The 17,805-nt window shown below is 39.3% G+C and overlaps 1 protein-coding gene across 5 annotated transcripts in view; it reads right to left on the reverse strand.

The window, feature by feature from the left end:
• Nucleotides 1–349: 349 nt before the first annotated feature.
• Nucleotides 350–17,805, reverse strand: part of PAX3 (paired box 3) — a 79,875-nt gene continuing 62,419 nt past the window's right edge. For all 5 annotated transcript variants that reach the window (XM_054205951.1, XM_054205953.1, XM_054205952.1 and 2 more), the window contains 4 exons: nucleotides 14,493–14,658; nucleotides 13,176–13,390; nucleotides 916–1,162; nucleotides 350–384 (listed from right to left, as the gene is read on the reverse strand). In XM_054205951.1, coding sequence (XP_054061926.1) covers nucleotides 350–384; nucleotides 916–1,162; nucleotides 13,176–13,390; nucleotides 14,493–14,658 — 663 coding nt within the window. The remainder of the gene's footprint in view (nucleotides 385–915; nucleotides 1,163–13,175; nucleotides 13,391–14,492; nucleotides 14,659–17,805) is intronic.

Raw genomic sequence — 17,805 nt, forward strand, 5'->3', positions numbered from 1 at the left:
TCAAAATGTTCCATTTGTCCCAATCAATGCACATTAATTTCAACAACAAAAAATGGAATGTTTTGCCAGGCAGTGATATTAAATACTGCTCTGTTTTGTATACCCACTCATAATGAACCACGTCGCATTTATTTATTCATTATTGCTTTTGGCCTTTGTCTTCTGTATAGCTTTGTCCAGCCTTCAAAAGTCTACTAAAAGCTATGGCTGGAGAGAACATCACAAGCCTGCTTCTCTCAGTGGGACTGCCCCAGTTTAGACTGCAGCGTGTTGAGAAGATCCCTCGTATCCAAGCCTTGGAGTGAGACCGGAAAACAAGACCAGCTTTAACTTGAAGTGGACAGTTCATTTACGCAATATCTGGCTTCAGATAATGAAAGGCACCTGCAAAAAAAGCAAAAGAAGCTTTTTAAGTCATGCTGTGACAACCTCACAGCATGGGGCCATGCCAACTACAGGTTGACATTGTCATATTTAATACTGATATATCAAAGGAAAAGGACTAATATTTTTATTCCCAGGACAAGTTTGACAAAACTCTATGTATCTGGGATTATATACTGTAATGATTCTTGAGCTGACCTCATTAAGAACATGTGTTTCTAATAGTGGAATGCCAGTGGTTATTTCATTTTGGACAACCCTTATGTTTTACCTAATGGCAATCAGGTTTCATGTCTCAACAATTAATAACATCAAGATGTTGTTGACATCACTTAAGAAAATAATTATGCAGCAGAAATCTTGCTCAAACAATCAGCTATCTCACCAGCGCGCTCTGCTCGGCTTTGGAGAGAAGTAGTAGTCAGCCATTAGAATCCCTGCTCATAATTCTCTTTGTTACAGAGCAAAAATACAGACTATTGATAAACCAGTACAATATTGCACTTCCCAGTGCAAGTGTCCAATACTCACTTTGTCCGTACTGTCCATACTGGTAGCCTGTGACGGGGTCCATGCTGTAACCCGTGGTGCTGTAAGTTGGTGGGCAGTAGGACTGGGACGTAGGCAGGCTGTCTAAACTCTTCATATGATCTAGCCGCTGGCTGCAGCTGGCTGAGACAGTGGTGGTGGGCTCCAGGCCCCCGGTCAAAGGGGACAGGGCATAATCAGTTTGGGGCTGGTGAGGCACCCCACCGTGGTTAGTCAGGAGTCCCATTACCTAAAATGAAAGGTCGAATAACAGAAAGAGTTAAAATACGTGAAGAGCTGTATTGCTTACAGAGCCACGGGAGTTCTCAAGTCTATCATTTGATTTCCTAAAGTTGGTATTCAAACTATGCTTTGAGTATCCAATCCAAAAAGGAAGTGGAATTTGGTTGCATCATCCACCAAAATAAAAACTGATGGCTGACAACCAATAAAAAGTGATACCAAGGGCAAATAAGGAAAAATAATTTTTAAAACTTTTATCATTTTAGAGTGCCTGATTCTCCCATGCTCCAGCTGGGATCTCTGCAGATGTTTATTCCTTGAGGACTCAATTAAAAGAGAGTAAGAAGCAAGCAGTGGCTCTTTAGCCACGCTGTCCTGCATGATCTACAAACACAGAAAAACTGTGAAAAAGCTCACACAATTTTTTTTCCTTTTTCCAAGATTAGCAGTCATTGAAATGAAATTAATTTGGAGCAGATCACAGCAACAATACTGATGGAAGTAACAAAGAATCCCAGCACCCAGAACAACATGAATATGTGGGGAAGGGGCAGAGCAGCCATAAATCCTGGTGCTGCACGTCCTGTGTACTGGCCTGGGAAGAAATTAATGTGAGAGAGTAAAGTTCTGGTCATAACACCAGTTCTCAACTTCATTTGCTGAGTTAGAGGACCCAACAGAAGGCATTCCAGACCAGCTTCAAGTCGAGTGTGACTCCCTTAATAAGCTACTTGTACACAAACAGTTATGAAATTAGCAGTCAAGGCTAGTTGAAAAGAGATTACAGGAAAATACATGCCTGTCCCTATAAAAGCCCAGCCCTCTAGGACATAATTTCCAGTAGAAAAGCAAAAAAAAAATTTCAAAACCACCTGTGCTTTCAAGCAGGAGTGAAGGAAGCTACAGTGATAAGTTATTGTTGTACAAAAATCACTCATGCTACAGGCTGCTGTGCATTTCCTTTCCCGGCACATCTCTATAGCACATTTTGAAAATAAGTACTACTGCGAGAACTGCTTGCTTCGGCTGGAATAAGTTGCACTTCAAAGCCTGAGAAAAAGTCTGCTGCTTATAATGGATGGATGACGCACAGCTTCTGCCAAAACAGCGTATTCTGAGTACTTGTAGGTTGTTCTTCCTCTGAGAAGGGATTACTTATGCTATTTGATAATTTATTGCACTTCTTACCATGAACTAAGAAGAAATTATTAAAATTGGAGTCTATTTTGTAAAGAATAAATCTATGCTCATAGGAACGTGTCTGGCTCCTAAAGCTCTGATGCTCCTTCTTGAATTATATTTATTTTCCATCGCAAAAAAAAAAGGGGATGGTTATTGTAGGGACCTTGTGGTCTCAGCACCGAGTTTTGTTTGGATTTTAATAATTAAATGAAATAAGCCCCAGGGATCATGATTTAAGTAGGTCTTACATATCTGATAAGGAAAAGAGCAAGTGGCACAAGCAGGGTACTTCAAAAAGAGACACCCCGGTACCCGCATCAAGGACACAAAACATCTCTGCATCAAATGCACCCAAGACATCTCACCAGAAAAAAAAAAAGTGCTGATAAAGAAGTTGAATTACTACTTACAGCACTAGAACGTTCACTTCTGCTTCACTAAGCAGAACAAGATGAGTTTAACTGATGGTATTTTCTGAATGTTTCACAAACTGAAGTATTCATGCAAAAACAAGTTTCAAAATATATCCAAAGACTTTACTTAGATACTGAAATCTTATAACTTTTAGGTTAAGAACACAAAAGAATAATTTGTATTGAGGCTGTAAGATATTTTCTATTTAATTCAAATAATCTTTTCAATGCACAAAGCCTATTAAAAGAATCTGAGGTTAACATAAAACAATTTAAAAAAAAATCTCTGGAATCACCACAGATTGAAAAATCATGTTATTTGCATAGCAAGCTGCACAGCAGTTTGTCCCAAAACCCCCTAAAAGCTCAAATAACTGGGCTCTCAACCTCTTATTCTAAAAATTGATTCCTGAAAAGTATTAAAATTTCTAAAGATTATTTTAGAAAGTTTTTCTATTTTAGGAATTACAAGTATTTTTCCTCATACCTTTGGAAAATGATTTGGTCCTGAAAAATCTAGCATGCTTAATGATCTGACATGGCATCAGCAGGATACAATACTAGAACCTTTGTTCGTTTAACTTATATTAATCCATGTCCTTTAAAATTAACACTAATAGAGTTAAAAGAAGAGAAAGATCCACAAAAACACATAGCTTAACTTAAATATTTACATTGAAAATTACTACTTTGGAAAATATTTATGTTGGCACAAGTATCATGGTTTTGACTACAGTTTAACACACACATGGTTTATCAGAAATATCTGAAATAAGTGCACAGCCCTTTCCATTCCCGCACAGCACCTATGCAATACCAATATTTCTGGGGCTTTACCATGTTCTGTTCCAAGTTCAAGAGAATGGGTTGGGCCGGCGTCGCCCTGGCAGCCCCCTGGAGTCCCGATGGCACTCTTCTCTGCCTGCACGCTCTCACATCACACCCTGTCTCTACCTGCACTTTAGGACCGATTGCTGAGTTGGCCAAATAGTCATTTTGCCAACTACGTACTTTAACTAAACTTTTTTCTGTTTAATATTTTCAGCAGAATAGAGCCCAAGACAACACTATGTGGACTTTGCCAGCAAAAACACTGAACTAAAAAGCTTTGGAAGTTATTTTAGAGTTAGAGATTAGCCTTGAAATTTAAACCTGGATCCAGACTTGGTCTTAAAAGCCACTCCAATTTCAGTAGCATCTATATTTGGATGGAGATTTATCTTCTCTGACAAACTAAAATTAGCATTTGATGAGATTTACTTTAAAAAAATTAAATTAATCAGATAATACAAGTCTTTAGGCATCTTTTTATTAAGCGCATATGCAGCCAATAGACACTTTGGAGCAGAACTGACACAGCTCTCTATCTTTGAGGTGGAGAAAACTGAAGTCTGAACAGTAACCATCTTCTCAGAAATATCTTCTTCAGAGGCCTTCAGAATCATCCTGCAGTTGATTAGTATCTAAATAATTAGATTTTTGGTCATGTCTGTTCTGAAAGCTATAAGGGAAGTAGCCTCAGGGCAGAAGTCTTTCGTACGGTATGTGCCATGACCTTATCACCCATACAAGGAGTTACAGGAAGGGCATGGCTGACTTTCACCTAATCAATTAGAAAGCCATTAATGGGCCACGTCTGCAAGATGCTCGGCACCCTCAGCTTAGTGGTGTACAAGAGACACACGAAGCTTTGGATTTTGCAACTCAGATCTCCTGCTGGTATGACACAGTATAGTTCTAAAGAGGTAAACAGATCTGATTGTTTTACAATAATTAAGGAAGCAAATAAATTTATTCAATCCATGTATCATCCAAATTACTGGAAAATACATACTTCCCTCTGAATTACTTTGGGAAAGACAAAGCAGTAATTGTCAGCCTCACTGATCTGGATCCCAAAGGTGATGAAAGAAAAATCAAGGGTTGATCTGACACCTGGAACCAAATGCTGCTGTAACCATTCAATTTATTTTAGTAAAGAACTCCTATCAATGTGAAAATAAAACAAAAATAATCAGGCTGTAAGATTTTGGCTACTTCTATTTTGTTCTCATTTAAAAAAAAAAATGCACAAATGTTGACGCATAGCCTTTGAGCTTATCTAATAAAAGACAGTATATATAATTGATAAAATAGTTCTATTGGAAAACAAAGGTGCAATTAAGAATGAACAAAGAGAACACAGTGAACTGCAACAACCAAACTCTACAGGAAAGTTTTCAGACAGCACATCCCAAGCAATCCAAAATATTCATTAGGACAAATCCCTTGCTGGTGGGGTCAGCACAGCATCGCTAGCTGAGGGTATGATCCAGGAAGAGAAATTGAACGATGAAAGACTTAAAGACCACGTATGCAGCATGTGGTCCATTATCAGCTATTAGGAAATACTTCTATTATCAACAAAATAATGACCATTAAGCTGAGAAAAAGCTTATTCTATTTAAATGAAACATTATGCCTGTTAATGTGGTTGGTATTTTAGGATGTAGGACCTACCATAGGCACAATAAAATTCTCATATGTTTTAATTCATTTACGCATGCCTGCGTTTAATATGCTTTGTGACCATGTCTGCAATTAATATGATTTATGAGAAAAGAACATGTGCAATATTTTTTGGGTACAGTGATACATTTTTTTTTCCCCTCCTGTGAATGAAAGATTTAATGAAACAGCTCAAGGAAAACTGTTGGCAGTTAACGTATTAAGTTGAACTGACAGAATCATGAGTAAACTTTAGTGGAGTTAATGATATCCTCTTATCTGACCCTGACACATTTGCAGCATGTAATTTACAGAAGCTCTGTCCAGGGAATCTTGACAAATGCTTCTACCGATGTCAGGGCAATGTTCCATTCTAATGTAAAACAGATGTGGGTCAGATACCCTCATTCATCACTAACACTGAAAATTTCAAACTTCTTCCGAGATGAATGGCATTACCTGCTGTTAACTCTTTTCACTGTAGAAAAATCTCTCAAAAACAAAATGTTGCACAAGAAAGAACACAAAAAGGATGGTTCTAATGCATTAGAATGAGATATTTTAGAAGCTCAATTAAAATTAATTAGCTACATGGATCTATACCTATAGGATCCTAGATCCATGTTGCTGATTCATTTTATACATGTGAATATTTTTGCTGAATGTATGAAGAAACCCAACAGAAAGCATTTTTGTGCCAAATGGCAAGCACTAGGAACCACGTACTTGGGTAATGAAAACAGGAGCAAATACACTGACTTTGAGCATCTGATGATCTGACCTTCTGCATACTCATATCAAATGAGACCTCATACTGATTTCACACCACTAGACATCAGTGGTAGCTACACTGAAATTAGAGAAGGTGCACTGGTGTACGTTTAGGGTAATTAAGAGAATAACTTGATCCTTCATGAATTATATTTTTATCTACAGGAGATTACTAATGTTCACAACATTATCACAGTCTGTCACTGAACTCATGTCTCTTTTCATGTGCTAGATCATGGGAGTCACAGGGTTACATAACGTTATCAAAATAATTCAAATAGAAGGTAATTGTCTAGCTCCTGGTTGTATAGAAAAGCTTAAAAAAATTCAAGACAAGTGAAAAAAGTAATACAGAAAGCCCAAAAAGGAACATATACTCACAATTTTTACATATATGTATTTGAATATATTAATGTATATATATAAAAAATTAAACATCTAAAAACTTTTTCAGGCAGTCTCAGAGACTGTAGACTCATGAGTTTAAATGCTTAAATATGACAATATTACATACAACAGTTCATAACAAGCCTAAATTTAAGATTACGTAGCGCTCTGCCTGCGAGTGCTTCTCCTCCCACCTCCTACTCAACCCAAAACACAAAAGGAGGATTCTGGCCATCATGAAAACCACCCCAGCTGTCTCTTCCCTCCACAACTGGGGTACACAGGTTTGTTCCCTCTGAAAGCAAAACAAAAATAAAAAACACACCTTTTTTTTTTTTCCCCCTTTTTAATTCAAACAGTATGTGATTTTATTTTGCTGGCAGATGGCCAGGGGATGGGATCTGCAAAGCTTTCACAGGAAGACTCTCACCAAACTCAGCATTTGTCCCTACAACAGCAGCTACTGCATGATCTACACCTACATGGCTGGATTTACCAACAGGAAATTCCTACAAAATCCTAGCCACTTAGGTAAAAACATTAAGTTATCCATAAATTTGGGGGGGAGGAGATAAAGGACAAGCATACCTGGAGGAATCCAACCAGTAAAGAAGGGTTCACTCATGAGGCTCCCATTAGCGTATACGCCAGGGCCTCTAACCTAACCAGCACTGAGGAAAAACAAGTATTTTGCTATTTCCACTAGGGGAAGCTTCTTTGTATTCTGACTCAGCACTCAGTCTTTCTTCTGTAAGAAAATTATTACTATTACCGATGCTCCAACAAAAAATCAAGATGAAAATAAAACAGTTATCTCTAGAGAGGTAGGAAGTTTTGAAGGAATTTGAGTCCAATGCATTTAAAGACATGGCTTTCTAGAGTGACTTTGCTAGGGATGAAATCCTATTCTTTGTGATCCCACAGCAATATTTGCTTTTCACTGAATCATGCCATGGTATTTTTAGTACCTTTCTTTGGAAATCCAAGATATAGAGCATAATTAAGGACTCCAGTGAGCTATCTGTGATTACTCATGACAAAGCCCACATTAATGTACCAGTCTGTAATTGAATAAATATGCAAGTATTTGGATTCCTGTTGATATTTCTATTTTGTAAATTCATTAAAAAATTAGAAGTTCACCAATGCAGGCCAGTCATATACTCTATAAAGAGCTGACTCATACTTTCACTTAACAAGTGGTTCAAATTGAACTTCTATGAGTAGCAAAAGCAAAAATTATTTTAAGGGCTGCTGTGACGCTGAATACTCAGCCTGCGTATATTCTAAATGCTACAAATTATTATGGAAGAAGAAAAGTCATTTTTGTGAGCAATATCATTAAGATAAGCAAGAAACGGATATGCTTTATATATATTGTATCATTTTATTATAACATTTTTTTATTTAAGATGTCTATACCTTTTATTGCATTTCTAAACATTTATTGTCATGAAGTTACAGAACAATTAGCTTAAATTCCCAGAAAAGTCCAGGGCTTTTTGAATCTCTACATAAGATTTCTGAGCTGTAAGATGAGACCTGCATTTTGAAGGCTGAAGCCCCAGAGGGAGAAGTTAAGGTGGACATTCAAAATGTAAAGTCAGCTGTTTATTGTTGTTGTTATGTGAATATATTTTATTATATAGGTTATATAGAAATGTATTTATAGTATTTAAAACATTACAATATTTACAAAACAATAAATGTTACTATTCCTGCACAGTAACAATTACACAACTATTGGATCCCATCTATTTGTACTCACTCCAAAAACAGAAATAATCAATCCCATTGGCTGAACTTTTTTTTTCATTAAAAAATAAAATCAAAACAAAAACTCGTGCTCTTGAAAAACGATACCACGTGAATTAACTTTCTTCCTCACAAAGAAATCCCTGACTTCTGTCTCATGTTCTTGGGTCATTAAGCGAAGAGCTCTCAAAGCCAAGATCATTGTGACAGAGATCATGAGCTTCTCGTTGGTGTGGGACTTGGATCCAAATGAAATGTTTCTGTGGGCAACCAGTGGGACAGTAATTCAACAGAAGGCATAGGAAAAAGAATAATAAATTCATAGTTGCTGGGTTTCCCCCTCTTGTCCCTCTTAATGAGAGAATGCAAGTTTTTAGCCACTGGTTCCTGTGTTTCCCTTAAAAATAGAATTAACAAGACAATATGAACATATCTAACTGATTCGACAGCAGCATCAGATCCATACTTCAGGTTAATGAAAACCAAGTGCTCTTAAAGACTTAAGAGAAGCCAATTGCCTAAGATCTCTCTCACCAAAAAGAGTTACAGGATAATTCTTAAACTCAGGCATTGAAATGTTTTGACAGTAGAAGTAAAGCAATCTTAAAACAGCTTGCATCTTTACTACTGTTCACGGCAAAGTTTGGAATTTTCTTATCAAGATTTTTCCTGAGTTCCAGGTAATAGCATGAGAACTGCGAACGTTGTTAAAGACTGTTATGATCTATACAACCATTCAACATTCAATCCACTTCCCATTTTGAAACTTCAGTCTTCAAAGCTACTGGTTTGACTCAATTATGGGGGAAGATGACAAGGAAGAAGAAAAAATAGAGCTCAGAATTTTTCTAGAGAGCAAGGAAAAAAAAAAAATTATGTCCAGCAGGGGACAGGTTACGCACATTTGTTCTTTTTCCAGTAAAAACTTAATACTGCAGTACTATTTAAGCCTGGGTATCCTACAGGTTAAATACAGAAAGCAAGGAAGTGGGCAGCAATGCGAGCAGAGTATTGCCGCTCCATCTGAATCCACAAGCAGTCCAAAATGGCACGCTTCAAAACCAGCGAACTGCCTGGACTGCCTGGTGTAGGGCAAACTCCGCTGCTTTGACATTAATAAAAAGCACATGACAAGGTCAAGGGATGCCCATGTACACCGGAAAAGCCTTTTTCCTTATCTTAAATGAAGCAGTTCAAAATATTGATATCCCGTCTTAAAAACAATCTGCTCTCTAGTAGGACCATACACCTGCAGTTGCAAGACAAATGTTTTTGCAGTCGCTTTTCTGCTTTCCATGGAAGAACCAGCAACGACTGTTAATGCCGGGATCAGAAAGTGACATGCCAATTCAGAGGCACGCTTGAGTCCCATACGCACATATTAACACATAGATATGCTACTCCTTAATAATTTTGAGTTAGCAAATGTTTGTTAAAAGAAAACGCACATAGCAACTGAAACTTAATTTGAAAAGGAAATACAATATTCCCATAAATGTATGCATGAAAGCCAAGAAGCTGCATAATAGGCATAGAAAACATAAAAATATGCAATTTACATATATTACACACTAATAATCTCTGTTCTGACATTATATTTAAAGAGCTCTGGCTGAGACAGCATGCATGCAGTTTGGCTGCTTTTTCATGAAATACAAACGAGGACACCCTGGCTACCAGTTCCCCAAGGCATTAATCCCTGTTTTATTCCTGCAAAAGTCAACCCTTTGCAGGTCTGTAAAACAGGTTCTCTAACCACAGCCGGGTAGGAATGAGTAAACCAGATGAATGAGGAGAATAATCAGTCATGTAGAGATCTGTAGATCTTGTCTTGATGTAAAAACGTGTGGCATATTACCAAGTTGGGACTCTTTCTATTCTCTTATTCATTTAAACAAAAGCAACAACATTTTATTTCCCAGCCTGAAGACAGGTATATTATGGAGCATTCTGCTTCCTAAAACTGACCAAAACATACAGTCCTCTCTAACTTTTAAGTTCATGGCTAACACTATAAAAATAAAATTACAGGACCTTAGCCATCTCTGCTTGTCCTCTGCCTTCACCCAGTGCTTGCCTTAAACAACATACTTGTCCATCATACTCCAGGACAAAGTTAGAAAGGAAACATCCTGTGTGGAAAATAAGGCTTCCCCGGGGGTCTGCGTGTCAGACCCTCATTTGGAATAAATTGAAGTCAAGGAGGGAACAGAGGTTTAAGTCTACTAAGAATATGATACCGAGAATCTTAATATTAGATTTTGTTCTGCACGTTCTGAGGTTTGGGGTTTTCTAAAATCACAAAAGTTTATTCAGGCTTCAGACAAAGCCCCCCCTCCCACTAAAGTCACCATAAATTCAGCTTTACACACAGTATGTCCAGAGTGCTTGCCCGGGAGAGAGACAGTGATGGGTGGAAACATTATGTTAATTGCTCACACACCCAGATTTATTGTGGTCAAAAATCCACCAGCTAGTAAAAGGACCCTCTCTCCTTCTCATCTAAATTCCACGCACACAGGCAGGGCACTGCAACATGCCCACTCAGCAGGAAAACTCCTGTTTTCTCTTTCTCCATGAAATCCCCAAGACAGGGCTGCCTTTTGACTTGCCAGCCGCCGCTCAGCAGCACCTGCGCACCTGTGGGAAGAGCCCTGAGGATGCGTGACAAAGGGGTGCACTGCGACACACCCCACGACTAAGGGTCATTCCACACACAGTAATGTCGCAACATACGTGACCGACATCTGAGGCTCTTCTTTCAGGCGTAAAGCACAATCACTGTTTCACTAGAATCCCACAGTTTGCTGCACATAATTGGCATATTTGAGGGTATATCACTTGCTTCTATAAGCACAAAGCCTAGGTATGTCATTTTATACATACGTATGTTTTATATGTGTCTCTGAGTCATTGTTCAGGCCCCAAAATTGTTTCAGAGAAGCTGCTGGTAACACTGCATGAATTTAGGGCTGGGTTTTTGTTTGTTTGATAGAAAGATCTTTATCAGCCGGTGAAGGTAACAATTCAGTTGCCAAGAAGCTGTTCAAAATCTAAATGGATATAAGTAATCTCCTGTATGCGCTCAGTGGTGAACATGACGTCAGCTTTTGAGTAACCAGCCTTCTGCTAACCCCGCTAGTAGAAGTGCAGGACATAGCCAGGAGCTCTAAGCCCTGGGGTAGGAAAAGGCTTCAAAATTGTAAGGAAAAACAACACAAACCAGAAGTTTCACAGCGTAAAGACAGGGCTGGGTGTAAAGAAGCACAGTAACTGATTAAAGTCCTCTAATCTGCTCCAGGGATCTCCTTTTGATTATATCAAACCTCAAATCAGCAAGACTTTGGGGGGAGGAAACCTGGCCTCACTTTTTTGTCCCACTTTGCCAAGACATCACAAGATTTCTTTACTGTTACAACTCCACTCCTGTGTCCCAGACAATAAAAGCTTTGTGAAAGGAAAAGATTTTCCATAGCCAGAACCAACATACATTTAAACTGACACTAAAAACTACTTTTAATGGATTAATACTGAATCACAGAGATATTTATGTCAAAATTGTGGAAGCCTTGCACACTACAAAACTGGCCATTTAAAAAAAAAAATAAAAAATGAAGCAACTAATATAATGTCATGGCTTTTGTTGGAGATTGCATTCAGGAATCAGAATTCTTTAGAACAAAATCCATTCAAGTCTTGTTGGAAGTACATCCATTTGTTTTTCTGTTGGTATTTTTTTCCTGAGGTTTCAAGCCATAAAGTTTTGTACCCCACTCTATGCTATAGGAATCTGTGAAACTTAATTACATTTACTGTTACAAAAAAGGGTTTATGAACTTTTGCCTTTGGGCAAAAATGTTTATTTCATTGCCTTTGTTATTCATTCTTTTCAACTCCAGTGCCTTTGAACTTTTCAGCTGCACAGAGTTATCACCGTTGCACAGGAACCAGGAACTGTACTCCCGAGATGCAAACCACAAGTTGAAGAAAACGAAGGAGGCAAAGATATACGAGTCGTTATTTTGGCCACCCTTTGTGCCATTAAAATCTCATTTTCTGCCTATTAGAATGCCCTCTCCCTGCTTAGGCAGTGGTGATAGTCAGTGATTAGTGTGTAATTGAGTATAATTGTCTTTTCACTTTTCATTTGTGTCATTCTGAGCTCCTCTCTGTTTTTCTAGCCACTGAGAGGAAAAAAGGGTAGAAGAAGATAAAGCTGTTAAAACTCTCACTTTCAGCCCTGAAGAGATTCCTGATTGTAATTATAGATTGCATCCTCTTTGTGACTTCTCAGAATTTAGTGGACATCTCTTTCCAGGCACCTGGGCAAAGCTCTCGCTAATAAAATAAACGGCCATCTATTCAAGCTATAACTAATAATGTCAGCTTCAGACAGATGCCGCGTGTAGGAAAATTTAACCAACCTTTTGACACTCAATTATCAAGGCAATTTATTAACATGATTTCCTAAAAAGAGCTCATGCAAATTAGAAAAACAATTATGGTATTCATGCATTTATATATTGCCAAAGAGCAGTAATACTCCTAATTTATGTATTTATAACTCGATTATAGCTCATCTCATTGCACACTGCTCAGCCCTTGGAACTCTCTTCATACAACTTGCCTGTAATTTTCCTGGACCATTTGGTAAAACCTTGGTGAGGTTATCTTAAAGAGATATTTTAGTCATAGAAAGACTACATGATCTACTTTCTGTACCTAGCCACCGATCTTCAAGAAAATAGCAGTACATTATGAACGCTTGACAACTGAATGTAAACATGAAGCCTGCATGATTACATTATAAATCACTTGAAATTAAATATAAGCTATGACTCTTGATTCAGCCAGTAGAAGGAAAAAAAATAAAAAAAGAAGGAAACTAGCAAACTGAAATCATGTGGCTTGTATAAAGAATACATTATGGTTTAAATTTGGCAATTCATTATACTGTGGCCTGAGGGAATAGACTCTTTGGTTCTGGTATACAGCAAATCCTCTGTCTGAAAACACAGGACTGACCTGAGGTGAAAGGCCATTGCCAATGGCAGGGTTCATGGGATTTGAGGGCCCGGACGGAGGCACAAAGCTGTCTGTATAGCTGGAAAATCCATGCCTGGTGCTGGGTAGGCAGTAGGCAGAGCTGCTCTCTGGATTGGAAGGGAGGCTGCTTTGGTGTACAGTGCTTGGAGGGAGAGGCTGAGGTCTATGGACGGTACTGCTTGGATCAGACACGGCTAGAAGTAAAAGAAACACGTTGATATGTTTTCCTCCTTTTTTCCGGCATAATAAGTTCATTATGTGAACCTCAACTTGACAGAATTATATCAGGACCTGCATCTAAGTACTGGTTAAATAGAAAGGTAAATTTTTAATATTGCTAGATATTTAACTGGCCAGTAAGATTACACAAAAATCATAGCAACAGACACATGCAGTTTTCAGACAATGCTTACTGGACATATATTGTTCAGAGTTGATACAGCTATATTTTTTAGATATTTATATATACACACACGTACATATGTATCAAAAATAAAGGAAAAAGCATTATTTACTTAGAAGACTGGTAACAAGCTTTCACCTCCTGGTCACAGCACAGAAATTCTGCTGCGATTTGTAGTAAACCTCACAATGGATAGGAGAAGCCCTGGGCTTTGAAAAATCCCATTAATTAGAACATCCACCAACAGTAAGGATCCAAATCCCAAGGAGGCAGCAAGAAGAGCACAGTAACTCGTTTTATAAAATCTCACCTGTAAGGTTTTTCTTTAACAGTAAAATCTAGCATAGCCTAGATTTGAGGCTGTTCTCCCCCCCCGCCCCAAATCCATCAAAGTTCACAGAAATTCTGATAACATTAAGACAAATTTTTACCATGCTGAGACTTGCTACTATCTGATGTGAAACAAGATGGTCTGAATAGCTGTTTTTTTCACCATCAAATAAATAATCAGAGTACTTACAGAAGTTTCCAGTGCACCACCATTGAAATCAACAAAAAAGACAGAATGCAACTGCTGCCTCCTTCCCCACCACGCCGGGCACTCAGTGAAGGAGACCAATGCAACAGAAGGGTAAGGAAGCGCATATGTTGTTTTACCAATGCTGCCCCTCTGCTATGCAGGAGGCTATTTTTTCTCTAGCTAGCACCCTTCACATGCAACCATCTCTTTCTTGCAGCAAAACAAACCTGTGTTCTTAATAAGCAGGTTTGCAAGGTCCTCACTGATTTAGACCCTTTTCTACATTAGAGAAGAAAATATTTCTACAGTGGATCAACAGAGAAGCCCCCCCCCAATAACACTATTTTAACCAAGTACCTGTTGGCTACTGTACCTTGCGGTATGGAGGTGGGTTGATAGGAGGGCTCAGAGAGCTGGTACGTTGGCAAAGTTGGCATGGCACTGGGTGGAAATCCTCCTGGGATCAGATGGTTGAAAGCCATCAGTTGATTGGCTCCTGCCTGTTTCCTCCATCTAGCACGACGGTTACTAAACCAGACCTACAAACGTTTTAATTAGGCACATTTGATTTTTGTACATTTAATACGGGTGCATCAGAAATAACAACATCGTATTTCAAATGCATTCAGTATCAGAGAAGAGAGATACAGAAGATGCACACTGGTCTCAGAGCTCTGGGACAAGAATGGAGCCCTTGGCACACACTTCCTTGGTTCAACAGACAGGACACAGGAATCCCGAGCCCTAGTTTCCTCTCAAACACAGCCTCTCCTGAGAAACAAGCTGACTAATGCTTTCAAGCTTTAGTGCTTTTAATAACTATCAATCACTATCCTTATTGTGCTAGATTTAATGAGAAAGGGAAAACGTCTCTCCATTTGATCTAAGTGCCAGCCAAAGCTATTTGGTCTGGATTGAATTGTCTTTGCATTTTACTTGCTGACAAGTTAGCGGCATGACTTAATGCGCTGTTGGAAGGTGCTTGTACTTATATATTGGGAAACTCCATTGCCCTTATGATCAACAGAACCTTAAGCTTTTAATTTGAAAAATGCAAGCGCTGTGTACGAAACACACAAATCCCTCCCAGCAAGTTTTCATGTATTCACATATGTACAAAACATCTCTTAATAAACTTGTCATGAAAAGTAGATCAGCATTTCAGAACCACTTTGAAATCTGTTCCCAGAACAGGGTACCAAACAGATGGGATTTGGATTAGTGGGATATTTTAGCTATAAATCTACTTTCCTTCACGTCATTCTCAGTTCACATTTTAAGTTTTCCAAGTCTTGGATGGCTTTTCTTGCTTCCAAGAAAGGAGAAGGCAAGACTTCACAAACGCAAACAGAATAAGAGTTGCAAACCACATAGGTTAACACTGATATTATAGTGATTACACATGCCACAAATCAGAAGGGCAACGAGCCACAGCAGGGGTGCCTGGACCAGGGTGCATCCACACTGCCCTGCTGCTGGTTTAGAGCAACTTCTAAACTACAGCACTCAGGTCCATGAGGTGGACGACTGCCAAAAAGAAAGATTGTTAGAGATAAGTGAGGCTGCACACATTTGTAAACAAGCAAACAATTACTTATAGCTGTACACCCTGAAGCAGCTGCAATGGTCATCCATGGATGCTCTCAATTAGACAAGACCTTAATTGAGTGGTAGCGCCTTACAAGGTACATCTGCACAGCCTGTAAGGCAGTCTGAAAGCCACTGAGGCATGTTAGCTGATGAGCCACCTGTAGACGTATTTGTAAAAGTTGGGTCTCAGACCAGCTTAGGAGTTAGCCACCACAGACTGGATTTCTCTGTAACATGATTTACAAACTGTGAGTGGCCTTTACATCAGAGCGTTACAACATTTTGGACTGCACTCTGGGCTTCTCCTTTGCTTGCTGTTTCATAGCAGGAGTGGCTGGACTCACTGGGCCATCTGGTTTCTGATGTGGGCCATCTGTCACCATGAGTTTGATCTGACTTCATCCTCTCTTCAGAATGAGATGCTCAGTTCACACAGCTGCCTCCTCCTTCGGCCACAACATCTACTCCTCAATTACACACTCCCACTCCGGCTTAAGATCTAGGACAGAGGGATAGATGGAGCCTCGGTTCTAACTCAGAAATCCCTCTTGGTTTTTTGCTGTACGTACTAACCCTCCCTCAGCCTCCACATGAACCATTTATGAAAACAACTGGCAGGGGCAAGGCACCAGGGCAGAGATGAGAGACCTGCAATGAGCAATAATTGAGAATGGGTCTAGATTCAGCAATATTTTTTACTTTCTCATCTTACAGACATCTATATCCTTTTTCACCCTTCTCCTTACCCTTTGCTTCCCTCGCTGACATTTAGGTCTAAATTTCTTATTTACTCCTCACAGAATCCTTCCACCTGCTTATGCCTCCCAAAGCCCACCCGTCTCGCACTCCTGCAGCAGCGTCTTTTGAAGAGAAGGAAAAAGAGGCAAGACATGCTAAAGAGGGAGAAAGAGGCTTTGCTAAAGAGCCAAAGAGCACTTAGGAAGCATAATGGAGGTCAGAGAGGGAACAGCAAACTCGTGTTGTAATTAGCCTAGCCAGGTCATTAACTATGGCTTTCTCCATGACACTCTCCCTTCTTCAGGTCAAAAGGGTTATCTGATGATCTTCAAATGCTTTGTGAACAGTAACTGAACTGCACTACGTGAGTGGATTTCACCGAGGAAAATGAGGTAACAAGATTTTGTTTCCTCTACAGATAAAGATCTAGGGCTTGAAGGCAAATGCTTATTAAACGAGTCAGACCCCAAACTTTAACTCTGTAGCAAGTGATTTGCATTAATGCCAAGTTTTATGCTTTTATTTACAGAAACATTTTGGCTTATTTTATGGATTTGCATCCTTCCAAAACTATGTAGTATACATCTCTTATGTATGTTAACATATGTTAATGCATATGTTATCATATGTACATATGTTAAACACATGCATTAAACATCTCTAAATGGACACACTCAACAGTATCAAAAAGTCTACAGCAGCCCTGCGATGAAGATACTTGCGCAGAGCTCTGTTGCCACCTGGAGCCTCACTAAATTAAGTGGACTCTGCAGGGATGCAGGAACCTGCCTGGGCTGTGCAGAAACAGGGCTGTACGTGGCCACCTCAGTCCCATGCGACTGGGACATGCCAAATGGGTGGTACTTGACTGGCACCTGTGCCACATGCTGCTGGCACAGTCATGGCTCCAGGCTCCTCATCTCTGGCCACTGCCACTCCACTGCCTGGCTGCCCCATCAGCTGCAGCACACACCTTCTGCTGTTTGCCCTGGATTCTTGCTTTCCCCAGGTGGCAGGAAGGAGGTGGCACCTGGCTAGCACCAGAGTCAGCCCAAAATTAACTCACAAAACCCCTTGAACAAATCCAAGACTGCAGAGCCAGTCTTATTGAGACTGATACCACGTGTACTCATCACTACAGAATGGTAGAGGCACATAGGGAAAAAACAAACCAAAACACACAACCACACACCTTTACAGTAAGCACCAGGGGTCCGATCCACACACATACTTGTTTCCCTTTGATTTTAACAGGCTTTCAACTAGCCTCGGTAAAAATACTAAAAATAATTTATCTTAAAATGACCATAAGTGTGGCCCCAACTTTTACCATCACACATTTTTACAAGTGAACACAT

This window comes from Rissa tridactyla, chromosome 6, assembly GCF_028500815.1.
Source record: "Rissa tridactyla isolate bRisTri1 chromosome 6, bRisTri1.patW.cur.20221130, whole genome shotgun sequence".
Taxonomy (NCBI): domain Eukaryota; kingdom Metazoa; phylum Chordata; class Aves; order Charadriiformes; family Laridae; genus Rissa; species Rissa tridactyla.